This window comes from Oryzias latipes, chromosome 6 (assembly GCF_053564925.1).
Source record: "Oryzias latipes strain Hd-rR chromosome 6, Olatipes_Hd-rR_3.1".
Taxonomy (NCBI): domain Eukaryota; kingdom Metazoa; phylum Chordata; class Actinopteri; order Beloniformes; family Adrianichthyidae; genus Oryzias; species Oryzias latipes.
In genome coordinates this window covers 7,950,113-7,970,127 of record NC_136242.1, presented here as the reverse complement: position 1 = coordinate 7,970,127, position 20,015 = coordinate 7,950,113, and the positions used below count along the sequence as shown (strand labels likewise).

General features: G+C 44.2%; 1 protein-coding gene across 1 annotated transcript; it reads right to left on the bottom strand.

Moving 5' to 3' along the window:
• On the bottom strand, positions 1-13,406 carry tnni2a.1 (troponin I type 2a (skeletal, fast), tandem duplicate 1). Its single transcript, XM_004069366.5, has 7 exons — positions 13,272-13,406; positions 11,684-11,716; positions 11,511-11,547; positions 11,216-11,344; positions 5,089-5,178; positions 1,184-1,360; positions 1-190 (listed from the first exon to the last, which is right to left on the bottom strand). Exons 2-7 carry the CDS (start codon positions 11,689-11,691, stop codon positions 95-97), a joined length of 537 nt encoding a protein of 178 aa, XP_004069414.1. The 5' UTR covers positions 11,692-11,716; positions 13,272-13,406; the 3' UTR covers positions 1-94.
• Positions 13,407-20,015: the final 6,609 nt, after the last annotated feature.

Below are 20,015 nucleotides of genomic sequence, written 5' to 3'. Positions count from 1 at the left end.
TTCTTTAGTTTCTTTATTGGGTTTGGAGCTTACAGCCTTTGGCAAATAAAACGATCCAAATTAATCAGAAGATATGAAGCCATTAAGCCACATCTTAAGCTTCCGCCTCAAACATCTTCTTCCTCCCATCCATTCCAGATTTGTCTTCAATGTTTTTGCGCCAGTCCCCAACATCACGGAGTTCCTTTTCCTGAGAGAAAGAACATAAAAAAATAAGGCCAAAATCAGGACAGCTGGTGGTTATCGGTCACATCTCAGATTTTTCTCTAAGGAACATCATCATTTGAAAGAAATCAATTTGAGGAATACAAATGTGAAAAGATATTTTGTGGGGTAAATTGTTGGTAGTGAAACTAATAATGAAAGTAGCACAGGGTTCATCATATGAGAAGCAGATATGGAAAGGTATGTCATGATGGAAACTAGGAAAATAATCACTTTCAAAAACACGTATAAAAGAATGTTTTATCCCAGAGAGTAAATGTTTGATTTTAAAAGTTTAGTTCTAGAAATGAATGTAGGACACACATTCTTGAAAATTGTCATTTTTGGCAGATATCACAGACCCAAACCAAAATATACATTTTAACCTTAACATCCATCCATCCATCCATCCATCCATCCATCCATCCATCCATCCATCCATCCATCCATCGAACGTTCATGGAAAGCCACAAGTTTGCATTTGCATCTCGCAAAAAATCACACACAATTGCATACGGTTAACGTAATAATTGAATATAAACCATATGCAATACACATAAACTGCATAATTCTCAACCGACCCAAAAAACAGCTCAAAACTGAATTCATGTAAAGACCCGTCAGCCAAAACCATTAACGGACATTTGCGCACATCGCCAAATCACGAACGCAAGAAACACTCATGAATTACACACAGTAATACAAATATGTATCATAGAACACTCAAATTTCAAACATAGAAAATGCGTGAAATGTAATTAGTGGCTGTGTGACATAGCCTTTAGACAGTGGAGCCGTCATCAGGGTGTGAATGTGTGTGACTGTGACTGTAATGCAATATAGAAAAGCTCTACATGAGGTATACACCATTTACCATTCATCTCTATCCAGGCGATAAATCCACATTCTTTATGGTTTTCCTCCACTGTCATGTGCTTGGAGCAGAATCAAGCACAGTTTAACAAGAAGATCTACTCACCTCTTCTTTGACCTCCTTTTTCACCTGCTTCAGGTTGGCCCTCAGATCCATATTGACTGTATGTTTGGATCCCAGCAGTGCTTTCAGCATGGCATCTGCAGACATGCGAACTTTCTTAAGTACTGGCTTCTTGAACTTGCCCATCAGGTCTTGAACTTTGATCTTCAGATCATCTATCTGAAATTAGACATTGCAGAGGTCACAATAATGTTGTATTGAATTGTATTAATATGTTTCTATAAATTATACTGATACGGTTTAAAAAGAACCAGATGTATGGCGCAAGAGAATAAGAATTTGCCTCTATACTAATCCGAAGAATGTCCAAACAATACGAATGACAGTTATGCAGGCGGCAGCAAAACAAGAACATTTTAAAGAACTGCTCTCACTTATGAATACTTCAGAGCAGAACACTGGGGATGATCCAAGCATTAAAACCTTTCATGAAGTTCTAAGTTTAAAAAAACATTTAAGGATATGAGCCACTGATGGACCACAGTCCTGTTAAAATTGTTTGTAAATTTGCCACATGGAGGTAAAAGGCTTAGCAGCTCTATATCTATAGCACTAGGGCAGGGGTCGGCAACCCAAAATGTTGAAAGAGCCATTTTAGACCAAAAAACAAAAAACAAATATGTCTGGAGCCGCAAAATATTAAAAGCCTTATTTAAACCTTATAATGAAGGCAGCGCATGCAATATGTATCTTTATTAACTCTTTTAGCCTGCTATCAAAATGACTAAGTTGCTACAAATACATAATGAGCATTAATGATTAAATTTCTATTTGCCCTGCAGTGCATTCTGCGGAGAACGACGCGTCACGTGACTGCTCCGTTGCGCAAGTTTAACTTCATTACAATATTAATGAATTATGTTTCATTGCTTTCATAAAATTAAAGAAATGCAATAAAAGAAATCCAATTTTTATTTTGAGGATTCGAACAAAAACAACAAAAGGGAACTTGCATGACGTGCCCCTCTGGGAACTAAACAGAGTGCAATAAAACGCAGCCTGCATTTATAAAAAAAGAAAACAGCAGCCTCTTGAAAAGGTAAAGTATTTAAAATCAAATTAATACAGTTGAGTTTGATTTCTGCGCAAATGCCAAGCAAGTCGGTGCAAGAGTAAAACGCAGCCACGCAGCGACATCCTCTTCTCTTCTTCGCTGTACATAGGTAAAGACAATCAGCTTGCGTTCGAGTGACAAAACAGCTTCAAGTTTTTGCTGCGCCTGCAGACTTTCATTCAGCTCGTTTAGGTGGCTTGCCACAGTCATATCCACCAAAAAGTGCAGCTTTTCGAGCCACTGAGTATCTTCCAGTTCCGGGTAGTTCAAGTCTTTACTTTTCAGGAATGTTTTCACGTGTTTTAAACAGACGACAAGGGACGCAAAACGTCATCCCTGGACAGCCATCGGACTTTGTTGTGTAGCAGGAGATCGGAATATTCGCTTTAAACGTCATCAAGCAATGCACGGAACTGACGGTGGTTCGATTTCCATCAGCCACCTGCCTAGCGGTCCGCTGCCCTGCTGGTAGAAACGTGTGTCGCAGACTCTGACGCAAATCTTCTTTGACAGAAATGTTGAAATTTAATATTTATTCTACACATTCTTACAGCATTAGAAAACGTTAAGAATGTTTGTGTCTTGTTTTTCCTCCTACAAAAAACCATATTAAAACAAAAAATATATTTCTCTCCCCCATCTTTTTACATTTGCAAACATTTTTGAAAATGCTCCAGGGAGCCACTAGGGCAGCGCTAAAGAGCCGCATGAGGCTCCTGAGCCGCGGTTTGCCGACCCCCGCACTAGGGGCAATCCATCCATCCATCCATCCATCCCTTCTCTCCCTTATCTTCTCCCTGGCTACTTCCACCAACTTGTCTGAGGGGATCCCAAGGCGTTCCCAGGCCAGCTGTTCTCCATTGTGTCCAGGGTCTTCCCCGGTGCCTCCGCCCAGTGGGACATGCCCGAACCCCCCCCCCCCCCCCCCCCCCCCAAAGAGGCACTCAGTAGTTATATGCACAAGACCCCAAAATATTTTAACTCCTCAACCTGGGGCAGGAGCACTTCAACCATCCAGAGAGGGTAAACTACCTTTCTCCGGTCGAGAACCATTCCCTAAGACTTGGGAGTGCTGACTCTCATCCCAGCTGCTTCAAACTCAGCCGCAAAACTGCTCCAGTGCATGCTGGAAGTCCTGTTACAATGAAGCCAATAGAACAACACCATCTGCAAAGAGCAAATATAAAATCCTATGGTTCCCAAACCAGCACAGAACAGCTTCCACAGGACACCACAAGGGATGCAGTTGACCACCTCCAAATCCACAAAACACTAGTGGACTAGATGAGCGAACTCTCACAAACCCTCCAGCACCCTGAAGAGGGTGTAGAGCTGCTCCACTCTTCCACAACCATGATGGAAACCACACTGTTGTTCCGGAATCTGAGGTTCGACTATTGGATGGATTCTCCTCTCAGTACCCTGGCATGGACTTTCATAGGGAGGCAGAGGAGTGTGATCACTCATTAGTTGGAACACACCCTCCAGTCCTCCTTCTTAAAAGGGGGAACCACCACCCCTGTCTGCCAGTCCAGTGGTACAGTTCCTGACTGCCATGAGATGCTGCAGAGACGTGTCAGCCAAGACGCTCCCACAGCAATCAGAGACTTGAGGTACTTGAGGTGGACTTCCTCCACTCCAATTCAGAAGTAAGCTTTGGCAGCATTAGAAAAAATAATATAGTAAAAATATTAAGGAAAAAACTGTAAGAGTGCAATATTTTAAACAAAAATATCAGAAAAGAGCAACGTTTTTTGTTAGACTGAAAACAAAAAAAAGGTGCAGAACATTTTGACTTTGTTAGGAAGCCACTTCCATCTGTGAGCAGCAGAGCAGTTAAAAGCTGCTTCACTGACGCCAAATTCTCCCAGCTGATTGGTTATTGCAGTGAATAATAAACTGGGAGAGAGCAGCCGGAGCAGAACTTCAATGAATTTTATTTTAACTGGCAACCAGTGTCAGTTCTCCTGGTTCTGGCAGAATCATTCTGACTAAGCTACAGCTTTCTGGCAGTCTCTTTAGAAGAGTAGCAGTCTAACCTGAAGGAGACAACCAAGTTCAAATGTTCTTGTCTTTTTTTTTAAGCCAAATGTCCATAACAGGGAAGTTTGGTTGCATTCAGAAGTTTGGCTGCCCTGAACAGTGGCAGAGATCCTGATGAGTTATGGCCTTTTGGTAACAGACATGTTTAAAGGTGAGTTTTCTTAACTGCAATTTGAAATGGTATTAGTGTGCATGATCTGGCCCACAGGATGCATGTAGAGGTTGAGCAGCAGAGGTCAAAGAATCAAACCCCAAAACACTGCATGGCAGGGTGAGTCCTTTTTCTTAATAGGCACTAGTTTATTTTTAGTCCATGGTGCAGCAACAGGACAGTCGACCTCTGATCGGAAGATTGCAGGTTGGGTTCCTGCCTTGCCTGCCCATGTGTTGATGTGTCCTTTGGCAAGAGAGTAAACCCCCACCTTGCCTCTGGTGGTTATAGGTTGGTACCAGAGCTGCCATCATTGTGTGAATGTGTGAATGGGACTGTGACTGTAAAGTGCTTTGGGCCTTCAAGGAAGGTAGAAAAGCGTTGTATAAGTATAAAACATTTACCGTTTAATATAGTTAACACAAATAAATCGATCAACGAAAAGAAAATTATAATATACTTCAGGCAGTCTACCCAATAAATGCAGCTGAATATGATCAGTCATAACAGATGCAAATTGTTACCTCACATTTTTTGGGTAGTTTTTATAGGTTGATTTATACAGTGCAGGATCATGATAGACATTTATTTTACTATGATACTTTACTTCACGGTGAGCTCCCGTTAAGATTAATCTACCTCTTTATTGGCTTTGTTGACTTTAGCCTCCAGATCGTATCGCTCTTCATCAGTCACATCAATCTTGTGGTGGATCTCCCGGCAGAGTTCCTGAGACAAAGAACATGCATTTGTGAATGTATTTCAGGTCATTGAAAAAAACTAAACTAAACTAAACAAAAACGCTTCCCTGACACCGGCATGTAGGTGCAGTGGGTCAGAAGGGTTGTCAGTGATGATAGTGGTTTTCTTAACATTGAGAACATATGTTAAGCTTTAGTCTCATGCAACCATAAGGGGGTTGATCTATACAGGGGATCTGGGCTTTTGGGTTGTCCGGGCGCGTGGAGGGTCGTATAGAGAAGTGGCTGCATCTTAAGTAAGTGAAAGTGTGTCTTGCAGTTCATCTTGTAGGGACGTCATGAAAATGGAACTGTCACAGGAACAGGCAGGTTCATGAGCTCAGCTAAAAGTCCACAAAGCTAAATCATGGTCAGGCAGGCATGGGTCAACAACAGGCATGAGATCATCAAAGAAGAGACAGACAGGGTGGTCAGAGTCTATGTGAGGGTCAGGGCAGTCGGCAGGCAAACAGAGTCAGAAACAGGGTCAGGAGACAGAAGATTAGATCCATAAACACCGACCGGGAAAGAAGGCAGAGTGGCACAAACAATACTTCCTACTGAGAATCACTCAGTGCAGAGCTTTAGTATGCTGTGGTTGATTGAGTGAATGAGAGTCAGGCGTGCAGCATTTGGGAAGTGAGCGCTGGGGTTGCTGGGAGATGAAATGCATTCAGTAAGGGAAAACACAAGTCTGACTTCTGACAGGAACTTACCATTGTTGTGTTTAAAGTGTATTTTGAAGTGGATTTGCATACATGCGTCTCTGATGTACGGGTGATGCTGTCGTCTAGTGCTTTTATGCCACACTCTAGTGGTTAGTAAGGTGTGTGTGCTGGCTCTTTACTGACTGCCCGCCAATGCCGCATGCACATGGTGTGCACGTAAGTGCTTGCACGATAATAAGACAGAATGAGAGAATTATAGGAATAAAATCCAAACACAGCCATCATAAAATTAGTCTTTATGCGGATGACATATTACTGTTTTTAAGGAATTTACATTCTGTAAATGAAACAGCAATGATCATAAATGAATTCTCCTCCATATCAGACTATTCCATCAATTGAAATAAGTCTGTTTTATTACCACTCAACAGGAATATGGAACTCACAATTCCAGTTAAAACAGGAAATATCAAATATCTGGGTATCTACTTTTCCCCCAAACTATCAGAACTGGTGCAGCTAAACCACACCCCATTACTGAAAAGCATACAGGACGATCTAACACGCTGGACCAACCTGCCTCTGTCCCTTATGGGCAAGGTAGCCACGGTTAAAATGAAAATCTTACCCAAGGTTAATTATCTCTTCTCAATGATTCCCACACAACCGCCATTAAAATGGTTCAAAACATTAGACTCATCCATATCAAGCTTTTTATGGAACAATAAACCTGCAAGAATCAGTCTAAAAACTTTAAAATCTGCAAAAAGCTGTGGAGGATTAGAATTACCTAATTTCCACAAATACTTTCTTGCAAATCCATTACAATACATCTTAAAATGGTCAAAAAATAATCCAGAAACCAACTCATGGTTAGACTTGGAACAAGCGTTATGTGGAAAGATCAACCTGTCAGAGCTACCATTTATTAGGCAAACAGTTAAAAAACAGGATTGTTTCAAAACTATTAATATAAACGCCACTTTAACAGCCTGGTGGGAATTTCTCAAAATATCAAAATCATCAATTCAACCGTGCAAAATGACACCCATCTGGAACAACCCGGACATCCTTATTAACAAAAAAATGATTCACTTCCCAGCTTTGCAAGCAGGGGGCATAAAACAACTAGAGCACGTAATTATTGATAGAAGATTCATAACTCCCCAGGAACTTCAAGACAAACATGGAATAAATAACTTCTTGGAATATCAGCAACTTAAATCAAGTATTGCTAAAAAATATAAATATAAAGACGACGATTTAAAGCTACCAGATGTAGTCACCACTCTGATTAATTTTTCAATGAATAGAACTCTCTCCAAAATATACAAACTTTTATGTAATTTAGATAACAATATTGCCCTTCCAACAAAAAAATGGGATGCAGATTTGAGCATCAGCACAGATGAAAGCTTCTGGTCAGAACTCTGTCTAAACACCTTTAAACTGCCCAAAGTTCATGTAACTTTGAAAGAATTCAGTCTCTCTGGTCTCCTGTGGTTGACTCCATGACTTAGGGGGTGGGGAGCTTGGTCGTCGCTGCTCCTTGCCCTTCTGCCGAGGTTTGGGGTGGGGGTCGGGGCCTCCGGTGCCTGGCGGGGGCGGTGGGGGCTCCGTTGGTCAGGGGGTCGGGTCTGGTGCCTGGGTGGGGTGGGCTGGGGCGCTGCGTGGTCCTCTGGGCTTGGGTGTGGGGGTGCGTGGTGGGGGGGTGGGGTGGTGGTCTGGCTTGGCTTGGGGGAGTGGTCCATTTGCCTGTGCTGGGGGGGGTTGGCGGAGGGCCCTGCTCGGGGGGGGGGGGCCCAGCGGCGCTGGATGGGCTGCCCATCTGCACCTGGGGCGGGGATCGGCCCTTCCCTGGCTCTGGGACGGGACAACCCTCTCGGGGCCCCCGGTCGCTCTGGGTATCATCCGCTTCGGCTGCGGGGGGGCGTTCTGGGGGGGAGGGGGGGCCCATTGTTGGTACGGGGCGGGGGGGCTGACGGGTTGGGGTCTCCGCTGAGGCAATCGGTGGTTGCCTCGGCTGGTTGGTTGCCTCGGTCCCGTCAAGGCTTGACCAGAGCTCTTCTAGGGCCGGCGTTTGGGGGTGGGGGCCTGGGCTTGCTCCGGGGGGGGGGGGGGGGGGGGGGGGGGACGCTTTCTGGCTCCCCTCTCTCTGTGTGGGGGGTGGGTGGTGCCGGGCCTGGGGTGTCGGCGCCTCCGGGGGTGGGGCCCCTGGGCTGGGTGGGCCTGGCCCCTTTGCTGGGGGGGGGGCTGGGGGACAGTTGTTTGACCACCGGGAGACAGTCGACCAGCTGTCCCCAACTTACCCCCTTCCTCATATAACCTCATATTAGGGTGAGGGGGTGGGGGGTCTAGCCTGCGATGCGCCTTGGGGGGGAGCTACTTGGCAGTGGCCCCCCTCCTATGGTTGCCATATGGAGTGGGCCCCCCCTCTTTCGGTTTTATTTGCACCTTAGACAAGTAGGGTCCTTGGTAGGGGGGGTGCTTGGACATCACTGCCAGCAAGCAGCAGATGTCCTCCTAGCACCCTACCCGCCAATTTTAACCGCACCTTAGACATTTAGGGCCCCTTGGTGGGGAGGGTGAGGGGACATCACTGTGAGTAATCAGGAGATGTCCCCTTAGTACCCTACTCGCCAATTTTAACTGCACCCCCCTTAGTACACACACCCATCCCCCTTCAATATATACATTCCAACATAAACACACACACATGCACACACACACCCTGTCAAACACACATACACGCACACACATTTTGCAAGGAAGGGTCCATCTGTCCCCTACCCCTTCCCTGGTGGGGGGTGCGACGGCGACGGCGGCCGTGTCCCCTGGGTGCCGGCTTTCTGGGCCCGGCGGTGCTCTCTCCGCACGGTGGGGGGGTTCACATTACACCTGAGCCGGGGGTGTTCGTGTCCCTGGGGGGTGGGTCCTGGTCCTTGCCCCTGAGCGCTGGGCCCCGCCAAACTTCCAACAGTGGCCGAGCCTGGTCGGGCCATACTTACAACACCCATTGTGGGCCCCCTTTTTTTCCGGGGTTCCCCCCTCCTGGGCGGGGGCGGCGGGCCCCTGCCTTGCTCCTCCCTGGACCAACTGTGGGCCGGGTGGGTGGCTGCTTGGAGTGCAGAGAGGGACTCCCTTGGGGGGGGTCCTGGCTCGTACCTAAGGTTGGGGCGGGGGGATGCCCGGAACTCCTGGGTGGTGGTGGGTTGCTCGTCTGGGGCTGTGGGTGTCCTTCTTCGGTGGGGCCCTGCGTTGGGCTCTCCCGGCGCGGCGGGGGGGCTGCTTTCCTGGTTGGGCTGGGGCGGCGCTCTCTTTCCCTCCGCGCCTCCCTGCTCTCTGGCTCTGGGGGCCTCGCGGCGGTCCTGCTGGCCCTGGCCTGGGTGGCGGTCTTGGTCGCCCGGGGGGCGGTTGTTCCCTGCCTGTTCCCGTGTGGCGTTGGGGGGATTCCGGCTGCCGCTGCTGCTGCGGCGGGGGTCTGGGTGTGGGGGTGGCTGGGCGCTCCTCCTCCTTCTTTTCACATTCCACCATCCATTTTAGAAGAACATAAACACTCACCTGAGCACAGGTGTTAGCTCACCTTTGCACTAATAGTTTGCATGATTGAATGAATGAAAGATTTCACACTAGTTGGTTTAAAGGCACAGGTATGGGTTTGTGAACACTATCTATTTTGTGTACATGTTGACATGTGGACATTTTTGCAGCTAGCAGGTGTGTTGATAACATTTGAGTGTGTGTGGACAGGCCCCGCCCTTTTTGTACTACATTTGAACCTTACCGTAATGATAAACAACCAGTAAACTTGCTGCTTTATGCTGCTTCATGGTCTTACCTCCCCCTCTCACTATCACCCCCCCCCCCCCTCTAACATCCCTCTCTCTTCTTCCCTTCTTTCATTTTCCGTCCGGTCCAACACCAAAGATTTACAAACATGGTTGAAATTAATAAAGTTTGGCCTCAATTACAAAAGGGGTTTATTCAGTCATGCCTTTGGTTTGTCTCAAGATTAATAACCCCTCTTGTTAAAGTAAAATATGTCCAACACAAGAGGCCCTCAGCTCTCATCTGCCTGCCTAGCTGTTGGACAAGACAAGTTAAAAAAAAAAAAAAAGTGCTTGCACGATGTCCGTAGGATGCCCACACAAACAACACTCTGATTCTCCAATTTTTGATTAGTTTCTTACAGTTAGACTACATGCAACTAGCATGCACTTATCATGTGAACAGCACCCATGCGTCCCTGGCACAGTCCACAGGATTTAGGGGGGGGGGGGGGGGGGGGGGGGGGGGGTGAATGACCTGCGTGCGTCTCACCTACATCCCCATGACTTTACCCTTGGGTGTTGTTTTAAATGTTTGCTACATCATGGCTGTAGAAAAACATTTTTGTAAACATTTGGGCTGTGCGGGTTCAGTGAGCCGTCTATTCCGTGTGGGCCACCAGTTTTGTCTCTTTGGGCCAGTTTTTCAAGTGGTTTAAAAATTATTCTGGAATAATTTTCTGATACAACATGTTCGGATTATATTATTAATACTAAATATTCAGAACAACAACGATAGTGTATGATTTGTAACAGAACTGATACACGTTTATAGACATGATGTTCATTTTATTTGAACATACAGTCACAAATTAGATTTGTAATGGTCTCTAAAAGATCTTTAACCCTTGTGCTATCTTAGATGACCCCACCCTTGCATTGATGTGTTCTTCCTACCATGACAAAGGTGGATAAAGGTGGAAAGATTTCATGCAATCCATGGACACCAGTGAAGATCACAAACCATTGAAGAAAAAAGGTTCAGAGCACTGTTTTGTGGGGTCCAGATGACCCCACTCTCAATGCTAAAGTGCCTAAGATAGCACAAGGGTTAAAACGTTTTTAATAAAACTTCTGTAAACCATTAGGCATCCTGGTTTCACCACATATCCAAAAGGCTTAATCAGTCTACAAAAATTCTACAGTGTGCTTTTTTGGTCCCGGTCCCGCGACGCGGTCCCGGATAAGCGGAGGAAGATGGATGGATGGATGGTTTTCTGGATTGCTTCCCCTTATACTGTCTTTCATCATATAAGTGTATTTACGATGAAAATTACAGGCCTCTCATCTTTTTAACTTTCTAACTGCTTGCACAACTGGTGGCTGACTAAATGCTTTTTTGCCCCACGTCATCACATAAATATAGGTTTGTTGTTTGTTAGCACTTTACAGTCAAAAGAGATTTGCATGCACTTTTTCAGCATTGTTTGAATAATTATAACACTCCCAGTTCTAATTATGCATACTGCACATTACACCCCCCACCCCCCTCCGGGGGCTGCGGGGGCTCTGCTGTTGGTTTGCCACTCACCTGAAGCTCCTGTAGAGTTCGAGGCATAGCTAGGGGTGGACAGCACTCAGCCATATACTTCTCTCTCTCCTCCTCTCGCTCTCTGTCTTCTTCCTCAAGTATGCCTTTGGCAATGGACAGCATCAAACTCTGACACAAAACAACAGCATCACACAAATCTCCAAACAGACGCAACCTTGTTCAGCAGCAGTTTGTCTCTCACGTCTTATCAAGTACACCTGAAAATTGTCCTACCTAAGTTCACCAGGAAGCACATTTTTTTCTCTTATTGCGGAAATGTGAAAGCATGGCTTACCTTCAGTTGATGCTTCCGACTTGAAGACATCTTTTTCCTTAAAGATTTGATACAATAGAGTTTTTAAAATATTCTGACATGGAATGCTTTCAGGTACGCATAAAAAAGTGGTTCCTTTGACATGTTTGCTGAGTTGGCAGTAAAGGAAAGAAGTAAGAGGCAGATTTACTCACTCTGACATCTTGATGTTTTTAGAGCTTCAAAACCTTGGAGAAAATGTGACATTTTGCATTTTAGAATTGGAAAAAAGTGGAAGGAATAATCTCTTTCATCCACAACAGAAAGCCCTCTCTCTAATGCTAAATGCCATGCCCTGTCTTTGAAAATAATACCTCCACTTAGAAACACAACTCTGAGTTTAGCATCAATGCCACGCTGCACCAGAGCTTTGGAGCTAATTTGGTAGAAGGATGTGGGTCCAGTTGTCCCCTCAGGACATTCGTGTTACGAAGAGCCTGTCCTCCAGAGGATCACTGTGAAACCACTGACAGACTCTGTTCATGCACCTTATACAAGACATTCACCACCCTTTCTAAAAATAGAGTAAGACAGAGAAAAAAGCCAAGAATCTAAACTTAAAATAAATGAGGCACCTCCTTAAAATGCATAAAGAAATGCAATCATCAAAAATGGACTTCTTGTCAGGATGTTTGTTTATAATAATAAACAACAAAAAAATCTATACATAAAAAACGAAAGCAAATGTTAAAACATCTCCAGACCAGTAATGAATGTATCAATGTGACAGTGAAACAAATGGGAATATTATTAAACTAGATGACAGGCCAAAAGAAAATGCAGCTGTTCAGTCAATCAGTTTAGAAACAAAACCATTAATTAACCTCCTCCAGTTATTTTTTTCCTCCTGATTATGACATCTCTGCTGTAAACGAAGAGCCGTAGAAAGATTTAAGTATTTTTAATCAACCCTGATTGTTTATTAGCCATTATTGCTAAAGATTTCAAGAGGATTCAGGATTCTGGATATATTTATAGCCATTTGAGCTCAGGGATTAAACTAAATTTGTGTCTATGGTCCCGGGCCAGCCGTTTACAGTGTGATTATGACAGGAAGATATATCAGTGTGATACATCATGTTTCTTGGAGTATTGCACTGTTCCTATGATAATTGCACACCGAAATTTAGCACAGAAGAGAAAAATGCCCTGAGTGTTTGTAGGGAAGTTATTATTGTTAACAATTTATAGTGCTATTCCTGGTATTATTTGATGAATTATTATTTCCTTTTTTTAATGTTAATATTCAGCTGCAGAGATTTTTGTTGTTGGCTACTTGTCATTGAACAACCTTTTTTTATCCTTTGGAAACAGATGTGTAAATTGGTCAGACTCCTGGAGTATGCTGGGTCAGAACTGATGTTTAATGAGGAATCTGCTTACATTTTTTGTGGGAAAATACACGAGAGTTGCCAGTTACGTTGGGAAAAAGCTAAAACCTCAAACAGCTGGCTTTCACTAAGCAACCCTCTACTCAAAGTCCTTTCCTTCAAATGGTTCAGTGTTCTGCCCAAGAAAACTTCAACATATATTTGGAATAGCCTGGAATACACCGCCATCTCTGTTTTTCAAATCTGTAAAATAAGAATTTTTGATAGTCACCAAGAACACATAAGTGGTTGCTTCATAGCATATTTAAATAATAATTACTCGAAGTTAAAATATACTAAAGCTAAATGTCTGAAGTGCACATTTTTTTATGTAAAAACATCCATAACTGAGGGGAAATCAGAGCTGACTTACCTTTAATTTGAAGCTGGAGACGGGTGCGTGTCAAGTTTGAGCAGCAACTTTCCTAGTATCCTGAGTTAATTTATATCACATGACCCAGAAGCAAAAGAAAATCCTATTTTTCTCCTTATGGAAGTCAATGTTTGAATTGGCCAATCCCACACAAGCTCTTGAAATTTTAGATCTCACTCCCCCTTCCATAGAAAATGTGTCTTTCTCAACATGGGCTTGTTGATCGCTTTAATGGATTGTATCATTTCTGTTCTACAACCCAAACCGCCTTTGCCATTTTCAGAACTTAGGTCACCCAAATTAAACATTAAATCATTTTTTGCCTTCTTATTGTGTGGAGAGTGAAGTACAGGGCTTTGTGCACAGCCTTTAGTCAGGGGCACCAGGGAGCAGAAGTGATGAAAGTTGGGGACACAGCAGGTGGGGGGGACAGCCTTAGCTCTTGACAGCCTCATTTAAACACACTTAATGGATGCTGGTAAGAAGTCATTAACAAGTGTTTAGGTCACAAAAAGGTTTCTGCACAATCAGGACTTTTCCTTTTTTACCAAGCAACATTATTATTTTTCATTTCTTTCAAAAAAAGAAGCGTTCACAGTGAACAACCAACAACCCAATGAAAGCTCAGGCCACACTCACATAGTCACACCAATCACCATCCTCCTTTGCACCTGTTTTGCTAAGTGGATCATGAGGGGATATGCTTGGAGCTGAAGTTGAGGAGTTTCCGGACCAGGCATCCATCTTCAGAACCTGCTGAATCCCTTTCAGGGTCAGGTTGCTGGAGGAGCCAATCCAGCAACTGTTGTGTGAAATCAGGATACACCCTAAATAGGACTCTAGCCTATTGCAGGACCACACACACACTCACATGTACACACCAGCTCTACCACACCAGACAAGACCCAAGGTGTAGGCTGTGCAAAGAGACACCTAAAACAATCCAGCACATAACTACAGGGCAGAGGTGGGCACTGAGGGCCACATTCCTGAATGTCTTCCTTCATACTCTGCTCTGGCATGTTCTGATTGGCTAGACACACCTGAACCAGGAAATCAGCCATGTGTAGGGCAACCGGCCCTCAAGGCCTGGAATTGCCCACCCCTGCTGTAGGTTGTAAGATGCTGGCAGGTAAAGCACACCTGGAGCGCCACAAAGAAGTGGCTGGAATAATATACAGGAACATGTGTGCATGATCCTTCATCCTGATGTTCCCATCGCTTGGCACTGCCACATCTACCACAACGGCTTTCCTCTGTTCTTTATCCACCACTACAATGTCTGGTTGGTTCGCCATTACCCTTTATCAGTCTGGATGTGGAAGTCCCACAGGATCTTTCCTCTCTCATTCTCTACCACCTTCGGAGGTATTTCCCATTTTGACCTTGGGGTTTCCAGTCCATATCCTGCACACATGTCCCTGTACATTATTCCAGCCACTTGATTGTGGCGCTCCATGTATGCCTTCCCTGCCAGATTTTTACACCCTGCAGATATGTGCTGGATTGTTTCAGGCGCTTCTTTGCACAGTCTACACCTTGGGTCTTGTCTGGTGTGGTAGATCTGAGCCTCCATCACTCTGGTGCTCAGGGCTTTTTCCTGAGCTGCCAGGATGAGTGCTTCAGTGCTGTCCTGTAGGCCAGCCTTTTCTAGCCATTGGTAGGACTTCTTGATATCATCCACTTCACTTATGGTCCCGTACTACATCCCATGCAGGGGTTTGTCCTCCCATGAGGATCTGTCCTCCAGCACTGTATCCTCTGCTCTCCATTGCCTGAGACATTCATTGAGCACACTGTCAGATGGGGCCTTGAGCTTGATGTACTCATGCATCTTGGATGTTTCATCCTGGGTAGTGGCTTCTACACTCACTAGTCCTCGGCCTCCTTCCTTGCGACTAGCATACAGTCTCAGGGTGCTGGATTTGGGATGTAACCCTCTATGTATGGTGAGGAGCTTTCAGGTCTTAACATCCGTGGTCTGTATCTCTTCCTTTCTTATTTCTTAATCTTATTATTCCTGCAGGGTATCTGATAACTGGCAGTGCATAGCTGTTTATTGCCAGGGTCTTGTTCTTGCCATTGAGCTGGCTTCTCAGGACTTGCCCTACTCGATGGAGGTATTTAGCTGTTGCAGCTTTCCTTGTTGCCTGTTCCAGGTTGACATTTGTCTGCGGAATTCCAAGGTACTTGTAACTGTCCTCAATGTCTGCTATTGTTCCTTCTGGGAGTGAGACCCCGCCTGTGTGGACTACCTTGCCTCTTTTTGTGACCATCCGGCTGCATTTCTTGAGCCCGAATGACATCCCAATGTCAGTACTGTAGATCCTGGTGGTGTGGATAAGGGAGTCAATGTCATGCTCACTCTTAGCATATAGCTTGATGTCATCCATGTAGAGGAGGTTACTGTTGTTGGTCCCAGTCTTGTTGGCTGAGGGGGTTCAGACCTTTGCAGAACAGCAGTGGGGACAGAGCATCACCTTGGTATATCTCGCATTTGAAGGACACTTGTGCAAGCGGCTTACCATTGGCTTCAAGCGTGGTTTTCCACAGCTTAATGGAGTTTCCTATGAAGGTTCTTAGAGTCCTGTTGATGTTGTACAGCTCCAAGAATTCAGTTATCCAGGTGTGTGGTATTGAGTCATAGGCTTTTTTGTAATCAATCCAGGCTGTGCACAGGTTGGTGTGTAGTGACCTGCAGTCTTGAGTGACTGTTTTGTCAACCAGGAGTTGGCATTTGGCTCCTCTGGAGTCTCTACCAATGGCCTTCTGTGCATTGCTCATGTATTGATCCATGTGCCTATTCATCTCAATGATGCCTGACATGAGCTTCCATGTTGTGGAGAGAAAGGTCAGTGGCCGGTAGTTGGATAAGACTGCCCCCTTTGAGAGATCCTTCTGGATCAGGATCGTTTGCCCCTCCGTTAGCCAATCAGGGTGAGTCCCATTTCTTAGCAGCTGGTTCATTTGTGATTCGTGCCAGGCGCTCATAGAGTGCCGGGAGTTTCTTTAGCCAGTATCCATGAATCACGTCAGGGCCCAGTGCTGGCCAATCTACATTCCTGAGACTCTTTCTTGGATGTCTGCCACTGTAATGGTTACTGTGTTCTGTTCTGGGAGGATGCAATGTTCTTTTCTCAGAGAGACCAGCCACTGGCTTGCTGTCATGTGCTGTCTTTTTCTCCCATATACTTTACCAGTACTGTTCAGTTTCTAGCCTTGGTGGGTTTGATCGGCTGTTTTGACCCTGCCACTGAGCGTACACTTTCGTAGGTTGAGTTGCAAACATACTGTTTATCCATCTGGCTTCATTGTCTCTTGTGAACTTCTGCTTCTCAACTCTGACAAATCAAAACAAAGCCGTCCGAAGACTGTTATAGCAGGAATCCCCAGCTATAACTTTCTGGATGTCACTTCATGGTCATATTTGTTTAGAAAAGGTTTGGCTTTTTCCAAACAAATATCTAATAAACAACAAAGTGAAAGAGGTTTCATTCAAGGTCATTCACAGGTTTTATCCAACAAATCAGCACATGCAAAGGCTAAAAAAAAATATTGCTAAAAACTGTTCTTTCTGCTTTCAATTTGAGGAAATGTCGATGCATATTTTTTGGACTTGTAAGTACACTATAAAAATTTTGGACAAATTAACAAATCTGAAGAAAATAAAATTTACACATATTTTATCTTAAACATGCCAAAACATCTTATTTGGTCTCAATTTTATGAAATAAATCTCCTGATTTTACTAGCCAAGGATTGTATTCACAAAACTGAATTTAGCAGTAAAGCTCCCAATTTTTTTGACTCATAAGCCCAAATTAGATTTGACTCACATTCCAATTCTGCCAGTACAAACAAAAAAGCAGACTTCTTAGGCTCTTCATTTATCAGACACGGTCGTGTTTTTTCACTAACCTGACATGTTTCGACAGACGTCTTCGGTCTTCGTCATAGTGGTCATCAGATATCAGATCAGGTAGTGATATGACATATATAAAAACAGATGACTGTGACAGAGGCACAGTCACCTGTCAAAGTTTGACAGGTGACTGCGCCCCTTGTCTGTTTGCTGCTGGAGGATGTTGCTCTAGGTATGAGACAGCAGGAAGGCCTCCTCATTCCGGTTCATGGAAGTGTGGGCTCGCTTTCAGATCTCCACCGCCTCCAAGATCCATCTGCGTCTGTTGTCTTCAGTGCGGAGGAATATGGCCTTTTCCCAGTCCATGTTGTGATTTTCTTGCTTGCAGTGGTCCGTTCTGGCTGATTTCATGTTTTTTTCTTGAGAAGCATGTTGTCATCCTGCTCTTGTTAGTCTCTTCTTTGTTTCCTTTTTGCATTCTTTTTGGATATTCTGGGGTTTTTTTTGTGATGAAGTTTCGTCATGTTTCTGTGAGGTATGTTATGTTGCAGGTGTGACATGGTATTTCGTAAATGATGATGCATTTCTTGTTTTGTTCAATCTTGTCTTTTGGGTGAACCAGTAGTTTCCTGAGTTTTTTACACGGTTTGACAGGGGTGTTGATGTGATGTTTTTTTTATGGCTCTTTGGATGCGTTCGGTTATTCCTCTGATGCATGCCAGTTTGACCAGTCCTTTGTGTTCTGTCTTCGTCTGTTTTTTCTCCTCTGTTTCTCTGTATTTCCTCCGCTCCACCTGCTTTTGTCCCCTTTTTTATGGCCCATTGAGGGTATTGGCACTTGATTAAAGCATTTTGTATGTGTTCCTCCTCTTCTTTTTTGTCCTTCTCATCTGTTACCAGTTCTGCGTGGTCAAATAAAGTTCTGACTACGGATATTTTGTGAGTGGTAGGGTGTTCTGATGTCCATAGTAAATATTGGTCTGTGTGAGGTTGGTTTCCTTTACACTTTTATTTTTATGTCCCTTTATCTGTGTGAGTGATGTTTATGTCCAAGTAGTTGATGGAGTTGTCTTTTTCCTCTTCATGTGAAAACTTGATTTGTCCCGTATCGTCCATGGTGTTCAGGTGGTCTGTGATCTGCTGTGTGTGTCCGGTTTTGATTTTTTCCAGAATGTCATCAACGTAGCGTTTCCATAGGTTTGGACGGCAGTGCTCCGTTGCAGATGTTATTGCTTTCCTCTCCAGATCTTCTATGAAGAAGCTCCACATTGTGGTTGATGGTGGTTCCCCCATGGGAAAGCCTTTCTTTTTTCTGTAGATGGTGTTGCGAAATTGAAAATAGGTGGATGTAGCGACCAAACGGAGTAGTTGTGCAATGTCGTTAACCGTGAGATTTGTACATTTCTTTACAGATTTGTCTGCTGTTAACTGTTCCTGCACTGTTTGTAGTGTGGCTTTTACTGGAATCTTATTGAATAGTGATACCACGCCATGTGAAATTAATATTTCGTTTGCTTCCATTTTTATGTTTTTTAATTTCTTCTGCCAGCTGTTTTGTTATGATCAGTGTGAGCAGGGGGGCGTGGCTGACCTTTTCCCTGGTGCCTCTCTACACTGCACACCTGATCCTCATTTCATCATTGTCTTTAAAAGCCTGAGCCTGTTACTGCTCCTTGCCGGATTATTATTATTCAGTGGCTCTTAGCACCTGTTCAGTATGTCAGTCTAGCTCCGTGAATTCAGCGTCCTGTCTGATTTAGTTTTTGTTCCTGAGGAATAAATTGTCAACCTGCCCTCGGCTTCAGTCTCTGCTTTGGGATCCTTCCACTCCACCTAACATGTTTTGCATTCTCACAATGGTAGTCTGTGTTTCCTAGGAGGGGTTTCAGTAAATCGGCAATGAATTTGGATAGGCTGTAAGTTACTGATCCAATGCTGTCTATTATTGGCCTTGGTGGTGCTTCAGGTATGTGTATTTTTGGTGTGCCATAGATCCAGGGGATGATGCTGGCTGTTGTTATGGGGTGGTTGTAGGTTTGTTTGTCCATTTTCTTTTCTTCCTGTAGCTGTTTCAGTATAGTCTTGAGTTTTTTCTTCTTTGCTTCTGTGGGGTCTATTTTCAGGACCTCATCAGTGTTCCAGTCTTGAAGCATCTTTTTCATTTGCTTTTCGTACTGTTCTGTGTCCAGGATGACTGTGGTTCTGCCTTTGTCCGCTGGTAAAATTGTGATTTCACTGCCATTTCTTTTTTGGTTACGTTGCTTGGTGGTAGCGTTGCGGTTTTGAGGATGACTGCTATTTCATTGGGAAGTGCTGCTTTTCTCCTGCGTCCTGTATTTTTTCACATCCTAACTCCGTGGCTACGATGAACTCCTCATGCGGGATCTGTTTTGGGGTTATGGCGTAGTTGAGTCCGTGTGACAGTGCACTGTGTTCGGCTTCAGGTAGTCTGTGTTTTGAAAGATTGCATACAGATAGATAACACTTTATTTATCCGACAATGGGGAAATTCTTTTGTCTGCAGCAGCAAAAAAGACATCCAAATAGCAAAAGTAAAGTGACCTGCAGGTTTAACAGTGCAACATTAAAATGGAAACCGAAGAACATCTGCAACCTGCATGACAAAGTAATTAAACAAAAAAACTAAATTAATTATTAAAAATACACACCAAAACAACTGTTATAAGAACAAAAATAACTGAAAACAACAACTGCAACAATAAATAACTAAATGAATGAATGAAAAACACAGTGTGGGTCCATAGTGTGTCACTGTAACATGGTGTTGTACATTTAAAAAACGTTCATAGTTGATTGCCTCAGCCACAATCATCTGTTTTTTAATACGTCACATCACCTGCGGTAGGTCCTTCTTGCACTGT

What these genes read in the sequence shown, in the direction of transcription:
- tnni2a.1 (XM_004069366.5), bottom strand. An exon ending in GAACTCTACAGGAGCTTCAG is followed by an intron (nt 5,179 to 11,215) that starts GTGAGTGGCAAA and finishes TCTTTGTCTCAG; the next exon opens with GAACTCTGCCGGGAGATCCA. An exon ending in TCAACAAAGCCAATAAAGAG is followed by an intron (nt 1,361 to 5,088) that starts GTAGATTAATCT and finishes GTCTAATTTCAG; the next exon opens with ATAGATGATCTGAAGATCAA.